The sequence below is a fragment of the Pteropus medius genome, unplaced genomic scaffold (genome assembly GCF_902729225.1).
Source record: "Pteropus medius unplaced genomic scaffold, Ma_sr-lr_union100, whole genome shotgun sequence".
NCBI lineage: Eukaryota > Metazoa > Chordata > Mammalia > Chiroptera > Pteropodidae > Pteropus > Pteropus medius.
Window position 1 is genome coordinate 873,220 of NW_024343159.1, and position 18,057 is coordinate 891,276.

Below are 18,057 nucleotides of genomic sequence, written 5' to 3' on the forward strand. Positions count from 1 at the left end.
GCACTCAGGGCTCCTCTCTCCCAGGGGACCAGCACGCCCACCTGGGGGGGAGGGTCACAGCGGGGGAAGTGGGCGGGGCCTCCCCACACCGCGCTCTGCACCCAGGGCCGGCGGCCAGGGAGCGCGGGCAGGGGTCGGGGTGGCCCTCGCACCGGGGATGGGGTCCTCGGGGTTGAACTCGAAAGGGTTGTCCATGAAGGCGGCCATGATGGAGGCGGCGGCCCGGCCCGAGGGGTTGGCGGCCAGCAGCGTGTAGTTGCCGTTGTTGACGTGCGTGGGCTGGTTGAGGCGCAGACACCCGTGCCGCATGGTCTCGTTGGCCGCCGGCTCCAGGAACTCGGTGAAGATGAAGCTGGTCTCGTTGAGCACGGAGCCATTGAACAGCCAGCGCAGGGAGGGCGCCGGCTGGCCGTCCACGGAGAAGGGGATGCACCAGTGGTGCAGCTCCACCGCCTTGTGCAGGTGGACGCTGGCCGGGACTGCGGGCCGGAGAGAGACGCCGGGGGTCAGGGGCAGCTGCGAGCCGCGCCACCGGCCGCGGCCAGGGGCGGGCGGAGAGCAGCTCCTGGGCTCAGAGAAACCGGCCAGCGGGCGAGGCATTCTGAAGATTGCTAGCAAATCAGTAAGTAAGTAACGGCCCTAGAGAAGCGAGGCAGCAGCTTCGGGAAGTTAAGCGTGGAGTCTTTGGGGCGAGGGGGCTAGAAAAAGTTACGTGGAATCAAGCTTAAGGAGATGGGAGGACGCCTAACCATCAAACGAGCAAAAAAAAAAAAAAAAGTTTAAAAACTTTTTGAAAGAAGACATGGTTTTGAAATAGACTCAACCCGAAAGAGGCAAAAGCCCCTCAGTAATGGAAAAAAATATGGATCTGTATGCGTTTGCACACATACGTGGACGGTTTATGTCGGAACCCCAGCCAGCGCTCACGCAGTGAGGTGCCCTTCCCGGGAACGGCGTGGAGCCCAGCGGCTCCCATCCGCGTGGGCGGGCCCTACAGATACCATGTGAGCGGAGGACACTGGACACAAGATAGCACATGAGGCATGAGTCCACGGACAACGCGCCGGAACAGGCGAAACCCCACTGTGGATGGGGAAGCGCAGGCGCACGAAATCGGAAATCGTTTCTAAAAGCAAGGAAATGACTATCGCGGACGGCAGGCAGGACCGGGCGGAGGAGGCGACCGGGCTGAGAATGGCATACGAGGGGCGTGTCTGCTCCCGCCCTGCTGAGAATAACTCGTTTAGAGCGGACACGGTTTATGCACTGGTCTATGTATGCCGTGCTTTGCATTAAAAGAAGGAAAGTTAAATAACGTAGACAATTTAAGGCCACTCGTTGGCAGACCTAGAGAAATTAGGCGGAGAGGAACTGGGGAGAGGAATTGCTTCTTTTAGAACGAGTCTGCAGGGTTCCGGTCCCGTGGAGGGACAGAGGGACAGGCTTGAAGAACCACAGCGGAGCGGCCGGGCCTCAGGTAGCCAGACCTGGGCAGGGGGCCAAAAAGAAATCCATCTCCATCCCTCTGGCCTTGACGGGCCGGAGGGTCTCCTCCAAAGGATCAGGTTTTCATGGGAATCTGGAAACAGCTGGGAGAGAGCAGCTGTGGAGACACACATCCCGCCCTCCATCCAGCCCCCACCCTCGTGCCCGCTTCTCAGGGAAGAAGGGCTGGGGGCGGGTGCCGGGCGGGCGTCGGGACTCACAGGAGACGTTGACCTGGACGGAGACTTCCGCCCGACCCACGTCATTCTCCGCCCAGCAGGTCACGTTCTTTCTGTTGAGGTCACTGGTGACATTGGCCAGGGTCAGCCTCAGGGATGGTAGATCCCCAGATTCCTGTGTCAGGGAAGAGGGGGAAATCAGGAAGGGCGTCAGCTAGCTTCTGGCTGGGGGGAGACTGGGGGCTGGGGCTGGTATCTTTGGGAGTCCTCTGGCTCCAGATGGAAAAGACGGCGGGCTGGGGGAGGGGAGGGAGAGGGTCGTCGACCTGGTTCACAGGCTGTCCCCCCGATCATTTACCTAATGATCTGGAAGTGTAGAACATAACCGATAACCTCGAAACAGGCATGAAATGCCCCGAACCAAAACCACCCATCTGAGCGGCGAAATCGATATCGCGGATCCCAGGCACCCAATGCACGCGACTCCCCAGAGCGCTGGCTAGGACCTGGCCACCTGGCTCCTGTTCCCCACACAGTGCCAACACAGCCTCAGTCCCGCGGCTCAGACACAGGGCACCGGGCAGAAGCAACAGTAGCCTCACAACCGCCTTTGGCAGATGAAGAAAGAAACTGAAGTTAGAGGCAAAGTGACTTCATTCTGAGTCATCGTCGAAAGATTGAATCAGGTTCGGATTCTCTTCCTAAGAAGCCAGGGACGTGTGGGAGTCATGTGCCCTTAAGACAACCCTTAATCTTGCTGAGCCGTGGTTTCCTTGTTTCGGAAATGGAAGAGGTAGACGATCTTTTGACATTTTCGAAAGCTACTTTCACAAAACAATGAAAATAGATGAAGTAGTGGACGAATCTCCCTTATCCGGAAATTCTAAGCGTGGGGTCCCTTGAGCGAAGCCTGATGAGGTGAAGTTTCTCTGGGCATCTGCTCTGCCACCCTTCACGGGCCTGAGGGCGACCAGCCTCCCCCGACCCCCCCCATTTAAGCCAGTTACGGTGTGACTTTTATCTTATTTTTTTCTGTTGCCTGTTTTTTTTCCTGACGGTTTTCTGTTTGTTTTTTCAAATACAGTTAACATTCAATATTGTTATATATTAGTTTCAGAAGGGTGTGACTTTTCTATAGGAAGTTTCTAGAAAACACAAGTAGTAACAAACATGTAAATCTCCCAAAGAAAAAAGCAAAAACCTGGAATTTCCCCAAATGAACGGTTGATCTAAAGTGCCTCCGCAGATGGTCAAGGCCCACCTCTTGCCTCTGCCCTGTCTCCTGCCACTGCTCACTCTCGGTGGCTTGAATCGTGGGAGCCACCCAATGCCTTATGGTCCCCCCACCCACTCTGGACATCCCCTGGCTCCCCACCCAGGGCTGCAAGGGCCCCCAGCAATTCCGGGGCTGACCCCCGCTAAGCCGAGGGCCTTTCCACTGAACAGCATCCCCGGTCCCAGTGGCCCGGCTCCCCCCAAGGGCTGGACCCTGTGTGTCTGCCAACATGAGGACAGCTTCCTGGGTGGGCGCAGCCCATGGCTGTCCCCTCCTGACCTCGTCAACATAACCTCCTGAGTCAGTTGTGGCTATTTTCTCTGCCTGTCGCCAGGCTGAGGACACAGGGCAGGCCTGGGATGGTGCCCAAAGACACATGTGAATGACAGAGAGAGAGGCCAGAGAGTGCCCAGAGGCAGGCAGGACACCAGAAGGCCAGCACGTTCATCTCCGTCTACAGATAAGGAAACGGAAATGCAGGCGGATTAGAGCGGTTCAGACCCGCTCACTGCACCGCAGGAGGCCCAGGGCCCGAACGCGACTGGGAGCAGGGCACACGTGCAGCGCCCTCGCCACGGCCCTCCGTCTCCTTGTTTGGAAAGAGAGTGGACGGAGGGATGGTCTGTGGGGACCTCCGACCCCCATGTGTGAGGGCTCTGTGACCCTCTGCCTCGCGGCCAGTGCCATGTCCCCAGTCAGAGGCCCTAGGTCCTGGTGGGTCCTGGGGTCCCCCTTCCCGAGGCCACGTGTGTGCCGGGGACAGCATGAGCCTGAGCCCTGTGGGTCTAACCATCTCTGTCCAGCCCTCGCCCTCGGCGTGCTTCTCAGTCGAGGTCTCTTCTCCTCTCTTTGTCCCCTGGGCCCTGCCCAGGTCTCTCCTGGGGACAGGGGCCGGCATGGTGGCGGGACAGGGCAGGGCTGCTCACCGTCACTGTGGCCGTCTCCTCCAGCTCCGAGAGGATCCAGCCGGCTTCTAGGCCCCGCCCCTCCACCTGGCACTGCAGCTGCACGTCGTCCCCCACGCCCACGGAGGCATTGGGCATCTGGACCCTCAGCACGGGCACCCCTGCTCATTAGAGGGGGAGGGGGCTCGGAACCCGGCCCTCAGGCACTGCTCCCCGCCCCCACTGTCCTGGGTGACCCCAGCCCACCCCTGGCAATGCGCCCAACCTCGCCCCCCAGTGCCCAGGCCTCCTTCAGAGCCGCCCGCGGTGCTGCCCCCTGGGGCCAGCACGTGGCCCTGGCCCAGCCCTCGCGCCCCTCCGGGCCCTACCGCAACTAGCGTTGGACAGGCTGACCAGGGGCCCCAGCGGGAGACACTGCAGCTTCTGCTCCCACACGCGGCCCAGCCCCTCCTCCTCCCAGCGCCGCAGCCAGTACAGGGCACAGGAGCAGCGCAGGCGGTTCCCCGACAGCACCCTAGAGGAGGGACACGGGCGTCAGGCCGGGGCGGCTGGGGCCTGAGGAGCCCCGGGGGAGTGTGACAGGAGGGCTCGGTCAGACAGCCGCGAGGGACGGCCAGAGGGGAAGACGGCCAGACGGCCAGAGGGGTAGGGGCGCGGATGGAGAAGGCCCTGTCGCCCCTGGCCCCTGCTGGGAAGGAGTCTCGAAAGACAATGCAGGCCGTCAGCGGGCGGGGCTGCCCGGGGGACAGCCAGGCCACCGACGTGCACGGAAGGACACTGCCTCCTGGAGTGACCCAGAGGCCTTGCTGTCCACCAAGCACACATGTCTCATGTGCCCAGGCAGTGGGCAGCCCCCGGCCTCCCAAGCACACACAGAACTGGTCATCCAGGCCCGCGGCCCAGCCTCCACCCCACACGCCCCAGGCCAGTGACCCCCCAAGGGCGGGCCAGCAGCCCTGCTTGGACGGAGGCTCGCAGGTACCTGGAGTCCCCAGTCCCCGCTCCTGGACAAACAGGGAGTCCCCGGTCCCCCTCAGTTCCACATGGACCCTGTGACACAGTGTCACTCACACACTCACACAGGCTCGCACACGTGCTGCTCACACAGGCTCGCACACTCACACACTCACACAGGCTCGCACACGCGCCGCTCGAGCCCCTCATGCCCCACACTCACAGTTCCTGCAAGGAGAGGCCCTGAACGGTTTTCCAGGACAGTGACTCCAGGGCATTGGAGGACAGGTTCCTGTGGGAGTTGGGCAGCAGACAGAGCCCGTGAGTGACCTCCTCTGACCCAGGGAGAACCAGCTGGAGGCATCGGGGTCGGGACAGGTTGGCTCTCTGAGTCCCCTCCTCTTCCGGGGACAATAAGGGTTTACTCCAGTTAACCCCCCCAGACCCCAGGGAGGGGCTCTCAGGGAACAGCTGCTCCCCTCCCCACCTGGCCCCAGCTGGCAAAGTGCTGAGGCCCCAGCTGGGGAAGGGGCTCCATCTGTGTCCCCTCCCCCCGGGGCCCAGGACAGCCGGGAGGTGGGGGGGAGGACCGAGGTTCCCGCACTCCCTTGCCCCCCGACGATGACAGTGTTTTCAGGTCCCACCCCACTCCTCAGGGACTAAGAAGAGTCTGCTGGAAGAGACCCCAGGCCCAGCCCCCGGCTGTAGAGCCGAAGGAAGTGAACTAGAGGGGGCAGCGCCAGGTCACTGGGGGTGACCGAGGAGCCCCAGCACTCTGTGCCTTGACCAGACTCGCTGCCTGGGGGGCCTGCACTGTCCCCCAACTTACCCGGCCGTCCCACAGCGGGTGGGGGTCGGGGTGGGGTGCCAGGCTGCCCACCTCAGTGCCAGGCAGAGCCGAGTGTGGTTCCGTCCTGCCACTCAGAGCTGTGTGACCTTTAACCCCTCTGATCTGAACCCTCGTTTACACGCTGGGGCGGCACTCCCTCTCCCCCCGGGCTGGCTGCGCAGACTCGCTGGCATTAGTGTGTTAGTGTGGTGGGCTCACATGGTCACTGTGTCCCCAGTGCGGGGTCAGTGGCGTGACAGCTCCCCATCTGCTGCCACATCACTGGATGGGACAGACGGTCAGAGTCCCCAGCGCAGCCACGCCAATGATGGGCCCCATCTCCCTTCCCATCTTCCCACCGCCCTTGCTGGGGGCAGCGGGAGGCTGGGGCGGGGCCACTGGGTCTCCCCTTCACGAGCCTCTCCCTGTCCTCAGCTGGGACTCCCAGAAATGAGGAGGGTGACAAGTGGCAGGCCTGCCACCCCAGCTCCCAGGCTACCCCAGGGCTGGGGAGGGGCTGGGAGGTAAAGCCGCGGCCGGGCCAGCCCCGATGTGTATCTGAACCCCGAGAAGAGAATGGGGCCGGCAGCATGAAGCGGGGAGAGAGACCGTGAGGACCTCGGCTGGCAGGGCTGGGAGCCGAGAGACGGCCCGTCCCTGAAGTGGCAGAGGAGGCCCAGGCTGGAGTCTGCTCAGAACAGGTCCCCGGGGAGCGCCAGGCCCATTAGCCGCCCCTGTCTGGGTGGCCGCCCACCCCTCCGCCCAGCCCGGGCCACTCACAGGAGACGGAGCCGCGGAGTGAAGCGGAAGGCGTCCGGCGCCAGGGAGCGGAGGCCACTCTTCACGATGGTGCTAGGGGAGGGGACGGGGGTCAGCCCCGGCCTCTGCCGCCCCCACCCCTCAGAGCCTCCCAGCCCCCAGGACCCCTGAGCTTCCCGAACTCCGGTGCCAGTCCCCAGCCCCCCAAGTCCACCAGGGCCCCAAGGACCTCGGTGTCCATCCCGCTGCTCTGGTCCTGCAGGACCCGCCCCGCGCCATGGGCCCAGCCCCCTCACAGGCTCCTCAGCTCCCCCAGGCCCCTCAGGTGACCGGCCTCCAGACGCTGTAGTCGGGGGTCGTTCTCGATGTAGCTGTGGGGAGAGGGCATGGAGTCACGGCAGGCCAGGCCCACATTGCGTTCCCGTACCCTCCTGCCTCGCTCAGAGGCACACGCACACACTCACGCGCACAGGCCTGGTCACGCGCACACGCTCAGGCATGCGCACACACACACATACATGTGTGCACAGAAGCCCCCCTCCCCACACACAGTCACACACGCACGTGTGTGCATGCCTCCTCACACCATCACACACGCACTCTCGTGCAACTCACACACACGCTCAGGCGTGCACACACACACGTATGCACAGAGACGTGCCTTCCCACAGTCATGCGTGTGCATGCTTGAGCACACAGGTGCGCCCTCACACACGACACATGTATGCACATATCTCTCATGCACACACACACACACATGTGTGAGAATGTGTGCATACACACATCCACGAGCACACACAAGTCCATTCTGAGCTTGGTGTTCCGCTCTTACACACCGGCCTCTCCTGCCCACGCTCACCAATGGGGTCGCTTCCACAAAGGCGCAGGCTCGGCTGCCACGGCCCCACCCAGCACCGAGGACACCGGCTCACGCAGATCCGTGTGCCCAAACACGCCTGCTCAGGGGCCACTGTCTGGACCCAGGCATGTTGTCACACACACACACACCCACACACACCACTCTCTCCCCTTCCCCAGACTCAAGGAGCAACCCTTACTCTGCCCAGCCACCTTTCGGCAGAGCAAGCAGAGGCACAGAGGCTGTCAGTCAGGGATGCCCGAACCCCTCCCTGCCTAGGGCGGGGGGACCCAGGATGGGGGAGAGGAGCAAGGTGAGGCTGGGTCGGGGTGGACGTGAACACGCGCGGACTGGCTGAACCACACGGCGAGAGAGCAGTGGGAAGACTCAGCATGGCGGGCAGCACACGGAGAGCGGGCCGCACAGAGACACGAGGAAGAGAGAGCCGCAGGACGAGACTGGCAGAGAGAGACAGGCGAGGGGGACAGATAAGGAAAGGGGGGCGGAGAGCCAGAGAAAGCAAGACAGGGAGCTGAAGGAGGAGCAGGAAGCGGGCGCGGGGGACCGCGGAGCCCTGGCCCGGGGCCGGCACCCGGGACTTCCTGGGAACTCGGCCGTCTGGCAAGGGCACGTCAGCGGGCACCCCCTCCCGCACACAGCACGCCAGGGTCCCTGACTCACTGCCTGTCCCGGAGCCCTCCCCCTCTACCCTCTTACTTCCCCCGGCTTGTGGGAGCCAGGGCCAGCCCGAGCGGCCCTCCCCTTCTCCCCCCTCCGCAGCCTCCCTCAGCCCCAGCAGGACAGCGGGGGGGTCAGGTCCTCAGTCCCCTGAGGCCTGGGGAATAACCTCCAGAGACACTGAGGGAGAGAAGGTCCCTGTCCTGCCCACCCGCGGTCCTGCCCAGAGGATTCTGAGTGAGGGGACCCGGGGCGGGGCGGGCACGCAGTGGCGGGGTGTGCGAGCTCTCAGGCAGCCTGCTCCAAGCTGCCTGGTTCGTTTGCATTCACAATCAATCTGTCTGTTCCAGTCCATTATCTCCTCGTTGGCTCTGCGAGGGAGGGAGGAGGGGGCTGTGCAGGCGGAGGCAGGGGTCAGGCCGCCGCCCCGCCCGCCCGAGGGGCTTCTCAGTTCTCCGACCCGCAGGCCTCCTGGTCTCAGCCCCTGGCTGGGCCCACCTGGGGCTTGGAAGGGCCTGGCAAGTGAGCACCCTCGTGGGAATATCCAGCCCGGAGCCCGGCCCTGGTTCGAAGGCCCAGGGCGATGGGCGTTCGGGAATGGGGTGTCGGCCGATCGCACGCCCCCTCCCGTTGTGGAGAGACCTAGGCCCAGAACAAGACAGGGGCCTCGCTCCTCCCGGTCTCCCTAGGGCCATTAGAGAGATTGAGTACCTTCCCGTTAATTGCCCGAGCTACCCGAGTAACTCAGTGCCAATTATCGCAGGCTGCTCAAGTGACTTCCAGACAGCGGTGGCCCCGCCTCAGCTACCTCCAGGACGTCCATCCCGCCTGAGGCCAGCATTCCTCGCCACCCTCTGGGCCCCGGGCCACAGGGGAGGATGTTCCAGCAGGTCCTTCTCTCTCCTAGAAGTCTTGCTGGCCCCACCGGCCACACAGAATACTCAAGTATTTTCTAGTCATCACCATGTGATTGATGCTCGAGTACCTCCGGGCCAATTATTCCAGAGTACTGCTGTAGGTTTCACCAGCTGCTAAAAAGTACTTGAGTGTTTTGAAACGGATTACCACCCCAGGATGCTGGAGATCGCTCCCAGTTTGGGCCCTGACTTCCTGCCCCAGACGGAGACAAGGGGAGGAAGGGAGGCGGGGGTGGGGGTGGAGGTCAGGAGGGTGGGTCTCATCTCCTACATCCAAATCAAGGGTGGTGGGGACAAGAGGTGGTGGACACGGGGAGAGGGCCTGGTCACCAAGCTATGACTCCGCACCGCCTTCCACTTTTCCATCTCCATCCCCAGTTCCGGGGAGGAGGTGGGGTTCCCTGGTCACAACGGGGAAGGGCGTGGGGCTAGTTTCCCCATGAAGACAGGGTAAGGCCGGAAAGGTGCCAAACTGCAGGGCGGTCCGCTCCGCGAGGCAGAGGTGGCGCTCCTGCCTGAGCTCCAGGACGCGGTTTTGGGACGCGGGCCTGCCTCAGACCTGGTCCACGGGGAGCCCCCATGCTCTCCCCAAGCCGGCGCCCCGGCTGCACCGAGCACTAGGCAACGTCGCTGCCAGGGCGGCGGCGGCGGCGGCGACGGACAGAGGGGCACAGCCTCCCGCCGCGCCCGCCGTGCCCGCCGCGCCCGGCCGCGCGAGCCCGCGCCCTCGGGGCACGGCGATGCCCGCCTGCCCCCGCGCCCCCGCGCCCACCGGACACTCACAGCTCCGTCAGGTTCTCGGCGCCCGGCAGGTGGCGGAGGCTATCGAGAGCCCCAGCGCGGGTGCAGCGCAGCCCCGAAGGGCCGCGGGGGCAGCAGACATCGGGGCAGGGCGCGGCGCCCGCGGACGCCAGCACCAGCCAGGCCAGCAGGCCGCCCGGGCCCGTCGCCCCGCCGCGCCCGCCGAGCTGCCCGCGCCGTCCGCCTCGCAGCATCGCGGCGGTGCTGGCCTCGCCCCGGCCGGGCCGCCGACTGAGCGCTCCAGCAGCGCGCGCCCGGCCTCCGGCGACACGTGCGCGGGGCGGCGTTAAAGACCCAGCCGCCAGGAAAGGGCGGAGCCCGCGGCCCCCGCCCCGCCCCGCCCCCTCCGGGCTCCCACCCCTCCCCCAGCCCTCCGGAGCACCCCAAACCCGGCCCCTACCCTATCCCGGGGCTCCTGCGCCAGCCTTCGCCCCCAGGATCCCGCCGCGCGAGGAGGCGCGCAGGGCGCCCGCGGAACGCCCCAGAGGTGTCTGCCGGGGCGGAGGAACTGGGAAGCCGAGACGTGATTTTCCAGCCGAAAGCAGCTGCGTTTCGGGGGTAAGGGAGGGGACCGAGCCGGGGAAAGGTCGCGATCCAGGTCATCCTAGCCAGCCCCCGGCCTCGATCCGCCTCCTCGCGGCGCGCGTGCCTGAGGGAGGGCGCAGTGCCACTTGGGGAGTATTAGGCGAAACACTCTCTAAACCTCAGGAGGAAGAGGGTACGGACCCCAAAAAGACTAAACGCAGGACCGGGGAAAGGAAAAATCAGAAGAGGCAGAGAAAGGGAAGGTGTCGCCCCAAAGGTCGGAGGGGGGAGACGCGAGAGCCCAGTCGGGACGCCGACTCCCAGGAGAGGCCACGGGGTGGCGCCAGAAGCCCGCGCGCGAAGGTGCGCGCGGGGCCGGGCCGGGCCGGGTGGGTGGGGGCGCCGCTCGCAGCACCCACTGCCTGCGCCTGGCCACCCAGCATCAGCCCCGACCCCGGCCGGCCAGTGCTGTCCCCAGGCCGGTAGGGCCGAGCCGGGCCGGACAGGCATCGATCGCCTCCCTGACAAGAGCATCGATTTCTGCGTGGAGAAATTAATAGATCTTCTCTTAGCTCCTTGGACGCGGGAGCGGCGGGCAGGAGGAGCTGGGGACCCGCCAGTCCCAGGAGGCTGCGCACCCGGAAAGCCCCAGGAGCCCCAGGAGCCCCAGCTCCCGGGGCGCCACAAAGCAGGTCCCAGCCCCTGACACTGCGCCGGCCTTCTTAGCTGAAAGAACTCGGCTGTCTCAAGCCCGGGAGAGCAGAGGAAGTGGCCCCAGGGGGACAGGGCCCGCGGCTGTCCTCTCCTCCAGGGACCCCGCAGACGGCTCCGCAGTCCCCAAGGCAGGGACAGAGACAGACCAGGCCAACCGAGCCGCCCGAATTCGGGAAGGTGACGGACAGGGGGATGGCCACAGGGTGATTGCCCCCTCCACCGGGATCTGGGTCACAAACGAAGGACTTGCTGGGACCGACGGGGCGGCCTCCCGTCACCCTGCAGGTGTCAGGGCACAGGTGGCAGAGCCTAGAACTGACCCTCCCCCACGGGGCTGCTGGCTGAGTGCCTCGCCGCGCAGCTGGCTTGGGGGAGTCTGGGGGTGAGGGGAGCTCAGTGCAGTCCTTGGCCTCCACCTCTTTGTATTTTGGGCCTTATTTCCCCAACAGACCTGTCCCCTGTCAGTTGTCAGGCTAAATATTTTGGCTTGGCGGGAGGGGCGGAGAGAACCGAGAGGCCCCAGCAAACCAGCGGTGTGGGCTGGGTGCGGGGAGGGCGGGAGCAGGGTGCCGCCCGCCAGGTGTGGGAGACAGGGCAGCCTGTGGGCCCCTGGGGATCCGGGAGACTCCCTCTGCCAGAACCGCCAGCCTCCTTAGCAGGGCACGCTCCTCGGGCTCCTCTTGCCCCTTGGCCGGCTGGCCTTCTGGACGTCCCGTGGCTCCGCACCCCCTGTGGCCTTCTCTCCCTGGGTGCCTCTCTGTGGTTGTTGGCACCCTGTCCTCATCTCTCTCTCTGGCTTCATGCTGAGCCTTTCTGATTCTAGCTGCCTGTCACTGCCTGTGTCTCTGTGACCGTCACTCTTTTTTCTGTCTCCAGCCATCTATACGTGGGATTCCTTGTGGCTCTGTCCCTCCTCTTCCCCTCCCCTCTGAGGCCTGTTTCTTTGTGTCCCTTAGGGCCTGTCAGACAGACCCTCCCCACCCCAACCACCGGGAGGAAAGCCAGGAGTGGGCGATGGCAGTGCCCAGTCTGTGGCCGTGGGCGGCGTGCCTGCTTGCAATCCTCCTGTCCCTGGGATTTGGCCTGGACACACTAGAGGGTGAGTCCCCCTGCGCTGTCTCCTGGAGCCCCATCTCCACCCCCCTCCTCCCAGCCAGCCTGGAGCCCAAAGACTGAGCTCCCCCAGAACACATCCACTTAGCTCCTGCGACACCACACGAAGACTAGGGGGAGCTTCAGAAGGACCCCCCAGGAGGGCAGCTAGTTCCCCACACGAGGGAGGCGAGAAGGGCCTGGAAACGGGGTGACTAGACGCCCTCCATTTCCGCTCATGAAGCGGGGGTCCCAGCAGAGCCCGGTGTGGACCAGAGTGAGGGGGAGGGTCTTAGAGGGCATTTCTAGGATGCCTGGACAGTAAGGGGGCGGGCGTGGGATGGGATGGGCGCCGAGAACGGGCACCGCGAAGTAACTGAACCCGCGTGGAGACGAGAGACCGAGGTGCAGGGCACCGAGAGGCGGAGCCGGACCGGGGTCCTGAGCCCCTGCCTCCAGGGCCACGTCCATGTCCCTCACTCCTGGGGCCCATTCACTGGGCGGTGGGGGGGGCTGCTTTCCCCCTCAATGCCCTGGTTGCACAATTCCCATGTGCAGGGTTGGGGGTGGGGGGCCTGTAGACTCAGCGACCCTCACGGGACGCTGGGGGCTTGGCCGGGAGAGGAAAACAAGCTGAGCGGGGAAGACTCAGGAGGAGAAGGCTTAAGAATCGCCCCCTTCTCCAGTGCCACCCTGCCCTTCCGGACCGAGGCGTCTCAGGAGTCCAGGGCTCTGTGCCTGCCCGAGGGGTCCCCTGATGTCCTCGGCCTGGGGGCCGAGCCTCCCCTTCGTACAGAGACGGAAAGGATGCGAGGGTCTGGGGCAGGGGTCCGGAGAGGCACCGCCTGCGAGGCGCAGCCCCGCCCCCGCCCCTGCCCGCCTCCCTCGCCCGCCGCGGTGCCGGCAAAGGGCACGGACGATGCCAGCCTGGACCTCGGTTGTCAGGACAGGAGCACGTCCCTCGGGTGGGGCTGTTTGGTCAGGGGATCCAGATGTCCCATTCCCAGTGCGGCTCTGCACAGGGCCATGCCCTCAGGGAGACAGGCAGGGGTTAATCTGTGAAGCTCGGAAATTTGTTTTTCCAAATGACTCCCATCAGGGGAGCCCTAGAGAGGCTGTGGGCATGATGGGAAATGGCATGTGGGCACCTGAGAGAACCCCCATCTGCCTGGCAAAGCCTGATTGGCCTTCTTCGCCTGGAGGGGCTACAAGTGTGTTCTCAAGCTCTCTCGTACCCTCGTCCGTGTGTGCCCACGTGTGTACCCTCGTCCGTGTGTGCCCGCGTGTGTACCCACATGTGCCCACACGCAGAGCTGCCGGCAGAGCCAAGCACAGGGATGGGAACAGACGACAGGGAGAAGGTGTGAAGGACGGCCCGGGGGGCCAGCCTGCCCGCCCGCCCCCCTCCTAACGGTCAGGGGATGTGCCTGGCTAGGGGCGGCACGCAGGACACTGAGGGCTGGGGACGAAGACGGGCCAGCGGGACTTGGATGGCGAGCACATGGAAGAGCCCGGACTTGGTGTTTGCTTGGTGTTTGCTTGGTGTTTGCTGGGGGTATCCTTGGGAGCAAGTGAACACGGGGAACAGGTGTCCTGTCGGAAGCCAGCCGACCAAGTCAAACCGGGTACCTGAATGGGGGAGCGGGGACTGAGAAAAAAGAGAAGACAGACAGGGTGCAGGAGGGAGAGCAGATCTCACACTGCCTCTCCGAGTTTATTTCTTAACCTCCTTTTAAACACAGTCTGTTTCTTTGTGCATTTCAAAACAACACAAAAGTAACATCCTGAAGATCCAGGTGCAATTGATACTTCCTTCGACACTCCCTTAGGCTATACTTAACCTTCTTCTTCCTGAAATTCAACAGAACCAGCCTTTACTTTTTTATGCAAGCAGGCCTCCTGAGATAAACCATGCACTCTTTTGAATTTGGGGAGCTTTGGCTCCCTACAGTGTCCCACCCACCCAGGGGAACGGTCCTAGGGGCCTCGGGCGGGAGGGGCAGTGGGGCTGGGGCCCGGGACCCACCAAGTCCGTCAGGTCGATCCACTGTCCCCGAGTGCCCAGTGGGTCCAGCCCTGGCCTGGGCACCACGGGGAGATGCACGGCTAACCCCCCCCTCGGACAGTCCCTCCTGGAGAGGGTGACAGAGATATGGCCAGCAGCGCTGAGTCAACACCCCAGGAGCTGTGGTGTGAACGCTGGACAGAGCGCTGTCCAGCCTGGGGGGTAGCGATCAATGCGGGTCACGGGGTCAGGGGACGGGGGCGGGGGCTGCAGGACAGGAGCTGAGGGTGTTACCGGCTGAGGAACACTTCTGAGGCTGATATCACCTGGACCAGTTAATCAACAGCCCCTGAACCTCAGTCTGAGGAATTTAAACTTGAACTTCTGTCAGTGAGGAGCCCTGGAAGGTCCCCTCAAGAGTAAACAAATGCAGGGAACAGGCACCTAGCTCCTTCAGGTCCAGGGAGAGACGGAGTATGAAGCTCAGCCCACTGCTTCCCCGTCAGATTTCATTCATTCATTCATCAGATTTCTACCGAGCACCATGACGTGCCAGGCAGCAGGCTAGGCGCTGAGGACACAGCACCGACTCCGCCAGGACCCCTGCTGTCCGGAGCGCACAGCAGACAGAATAAATAGATAGCGTATGAGCCAGTGTTAAGAATTATGGAGGAACACAGAGCAGGAAGGGGCGAGGGAGCCTCGCAGTGTGAAATGGGATGGTCAGGGGGGGCCCCCCTGAGGTGTCTTTTGAGCAAAGACATAAGAGGGGTGAGTGAGCCACGAGGAGGGGGCGGTTCCAGCCCGAGGGGACAGACAGTGCAGAGCCCCCAGAGCAGAGGCTTGGCCGGCTCGTCTGTGAGGCTGGGGGAGCGTGAGAAAGGGGCCGAGGCCGAGGCCGCAGAGGCCGGTAGGCAGTGGCCAGCGGCTCGGCTCTCAGTCAGTGAGGCGGGGGCCACGGGGGGCTTGGGGCCGAGAGCCAGGGTCCAGCTCGTGTCCTGAGACGCTCCCTCTGGCTGCAGAGTGAAGAACAGACCGCAGAGGGGGCGGGGTGGGGCAGGGCCCTTGGGAGGCTCCCTCTGGGAGTGCGGGACATTGTCCTGTGAGAGGGGACAGTGGTGGAAGCCGGGAGGGGGCGACCAGCACTCAGGGTCTGGGTGTGTGTTAAAGGTGGAGCCCCCAGGGCGTGGGTGGGTGACAAGGAAGGGGGTCGGGGTGGAAGTGGCATCCACGGGCGGGAGGTGGCTTTCAGGCCCCCCTGGTGGAGCCCTTCCAGCTGTGACAGGAACATGGAGGCCCGGGAGAGGGGCGCCCCACACCACGGCAGAGCCGGCCCCCCTGTCCGGGTCCCACTCCCGGTGTGGTCCCCTCCTCCAGAGCTGCCGGGGTGGGTGGGGCGCTTGGCCCAGGCCGCACTGACCGCCGCCTGCCACCCACGCCGCAGTGTGCCCCAGCCTGGACATCCGCTCGGAGGTGGCCGAGCTGCGGCGGCTGGAGAACTGCACCGTGGTGGAGGGCCACCTGCAGATCCTGCTCATGTTCACCGCCACCGGCGAGGACTTCCGCGGCCTCAGCTTCCCACGCCTCACTCAAGTCACCGAGTACCTGCTGCTCTTCCGCGTCTACGGCCTGGACAGCCTGCGCGACCTCTTCCCCAACCTCGCGGTCATCCGCGGCGCGCGCCTCTTCCTGGGCTTCGCCCTGGTCATCTTCGAGATGCCGCACCTGCGCGACGTGGGGCTGCCGGCTCTGGGGGCCGTGCTGCACGGGGCCGTGCGCGTGGAGAAGAACCAGGAGCTCTGCCACCTCTCCACCGTCGACTGGGGCCTGCTGCAGCCCTCGCCCAGCGCCAACCACATCGTGGGCAACAAGCCGGGTGCGGAGTGTGCCGACGTGTGCCCCGGCGTGCTGGGCGCCACCGGCGAGCCCTGCTCCAGGACCACCTTCGGCGGCCACACAGACTACAGGTGCTGGACCTCCAGCCACTGCCAGAGAGGTGGGCACTGGCACAGGGCACACCTGGGGCACGGGGAGGGCGGGCCCCGGTGGCACCGGGTGGCCACAGGGCGGTGCGGTCAGTCCCTTGCCGCCGCTGTTTATTTTGGTCCTCGCCGGTCACATGAGGCAGGGCTGTTGCTTTGTGGATAAGGAAACCGAGGCTCAGGAAGGTTAAATAGTGACATAGCCCAAGGCGGTCAAGACGGGCGGTCACGGAGGAAGGCAAGGCCAGGGGCAGTGGGCATGGGGGACAGTAGGCGCAGTGGACACCAGGCGGCAGTGGGAGGCAGCGGCTAAGTACAAAGCCAGGTGGCCCAGGTTCCAACCTCAGCTCGACGACTTATGGGCTATGTTCTCCGAGCCACCGGAGCCTCAGTTTCCTGGTCTGTAAAGTGATCCTAGGGCGGTTCTGAGGAACGAGCCCCCGATAAAGCATCAGAGCGGTGCCTGGGCCGAGGGAGCTGCTCGGTCCCTGGTAAAAGCGGCCACAGCGCAGGCGACCCGGGGTAGGCTGGCGGCTTTGTGACGCGGAGGTCAGGAGATGAGTAGGAGGAAGGAGGAGGTGACAGATGAAGGACGGGACCTGTGAGGACAAATATGTGAGGGGGGACCTTCCTCAGGAAGTAAGGTGCATAGGAAGGAAGCGGGAGGAAGGCGGGGAGCAAAGGCATGCAAAGGGAAGGTTAGGTGACGAGGACGTTCTGGGGGAGGGAAGGAGAACCTTCCAGAGGCCGGGGGCAGACCTGGGGTCCCCCAACCCGGGGCTCTTTCCACACAGCTCCTGGAGACCCACGCCCCTCACCCCAAGGCCTCAGCATCAGGGCGGAAGAGTAACCGGACTCCCGCTGTATCCCCTGGGGCCACGGCCCCAAGGCCGCCCTGTTGGCTGTAAACACAGCTGCTGCACATCCTCTCTTCTCCCGTGTACAGTGTCAACACACCCCGCTGACCCCCACCGCACACACGCTCCCAGGCTCTCAGCTGCCACTGCGCAGAGTTCCCAGGCCATCGGGCCCCCAGCCCGAGCCCACCCCGTGCCTCCTGCCCAGGGCAGAGAGCTGAAGGGGGAGCAGTTACGGGCAGGGGCCTGGGTGAAGTGCCCAGTGGGGCCCCACCTTCCACACATCCCCAGACCCACCGGGCCTGGGCCTAGCTGCTCAGAAGAAGCTGGCAAGGCGACTGCTCCATCCTGAGTTCCAGCACCCCTGACTAGGCACTGTGGGGGTGGGGAGCCACTGAGGGGCGCCAGTCCTTGTCCTTGAGAAGCCCTGGAGTGGGCAGCCACTGCTGTCTGAACTGGAGGGATTCGGGTTCAGACTAAGAACCATATCCCAGGAGGAGGGCGTGGGGCCAGGACCAAGGAGGCGTGGGTACCGTCTCACATGGCACTCTGCCCACAGTGTGTCCCTGTCCCCGTGGGCTGGCCTGCACAGCTGGGGGCGAGTGTTGCCACGTCGAATGCCTGGGGGGCTGCAGCCGGCCGGATGACCCCCGTGCCTGCGTCGCCTGCCGCCACTTCCACTTCCGGGGCGCCTGCCACCAGGCCTGCCCTCCCGGCACCTACCAGCACGAGTCCTGGCGCTGTGTCACAGCCGAGCGCTGTGCCAGCCTGCACTCTGTGCCTGGCCGCGCCTCCACCTTCGGCATCCACCAGGGCAGCTGCCTCGCCCAGTGCCCTCCAGGCTTCACCCGGAATGGCAGCAGGTGAGTGCGGGGCGGATGGGGTCACCCTTGGGGCAGTGAGGAGGCCCACGCGGGGCTCAAGCCACACCCTCTGCTTGCCCCTGCCAGCATATTCTGCCACACGTGTGAGGGGCTGTGTCCCAAAGAGTGCAAGGTGGGCACCAAGACCATCGACTCCGTGCAGGCGGCCCAAGATCTGGTGGGCTGCACCCACGTGGAGGGGAGCCTCATCCTCAACCTTCGCCAGGGCTGTTAGTACACTCCTGGGGCCACGCCTCTCCTCGCGGCCACGCCCTCCTCCCAGAACGCCCCTCCTCCTGGCCACGCCCCTTACATGACCAGCTCAAGTAGCACTTTCCTCAGCCTGGGCCCAGCTTGAGGACCGCCCCCTTCCCTGG

General features: G+C 64.6%; 2 protein-coding genes across 4 annotated transcripts in view; one reads left to right on the top strand and one right to left on the bottom strand.

Annotated features, from left to right (window-relative positions):
- The window catches only part of NTRK1 (neurotrophic receptor tyrosine kinase 1), a 16,459-nt gene extending 6,623 nt beyond the window's left edge, over window positions 1-9,836 (bottom strand). For both annotated transcript variants that reach the window (XM_039867258.1, XM_039867257.1), the window contains exons 1-8: window positions 9,625-9,836; window positions 6,684-6,758; window positions 6,409-6,480; window positions 5,023-5,091; window positions 4,214-4,359; window positions 3,867-4,006; window positions 1,707-1,839; window positions 153-479 (exon numbers count right to left, since the gene is read on the bottom strand). In XM_039867258.1, coding sequence (XP_039723192.1) covers window positions 153-479; window positions 1,707-1,839; window positions 3,867-4,006; window positions 4,214-4,359; window positions 5,023-5,091; window positions 6,409-6,480; window positions 6,684-6,758; window positions 9,625-9,836 — 1,174 coding nt within the window. The remainder of the gene's footprint in view (window positions 1-152; window positions 480-1,706; window positions 1,840-3,866; window positions 4,007-4,213; window positions 4,360-5,022; window positions 5,092-6,408; window positions 6,481-6,683; window positions 6,759-9,624) is intronic.
- A 171-nt stretch (window positions 9,837-10,007) lies between these two features.
- The window catches only part of INSRR (insulin receptor related receptor), a 17,527-nt gene continuing 9,477 nt past the window's right edge, over window positions 10,008-18,057 (top strand). For both annotated transcript variants that reach the window (XM_039867254.1, XM_039867255.1), the window contains exons 1-5: window positions 10,008-10,200; window positions 11,838-11,980; window positions 15,423-15,974; window positions 17,377-17,680; window positions 17,768-17,910. In XM_039867254.1, coding sequence (XP_039723188.1) covers window positions 11,896-11,980; window positions 15,423-15,974; window positions 17,377-17,680; window positions 17,768-17,910 — 1,084 coding nt within the window. In that variant the 5' untranslated portion in view covers window positions 10,008-10,200; window positions 11,838-11,895. The remainder of the gene's footprint in view (window positions 10,201-11,837; window positions 11,981-15,422; window positions 15,975-17,376; window positions 17,681-17,767; window positions 17,911-18,057) is intronic.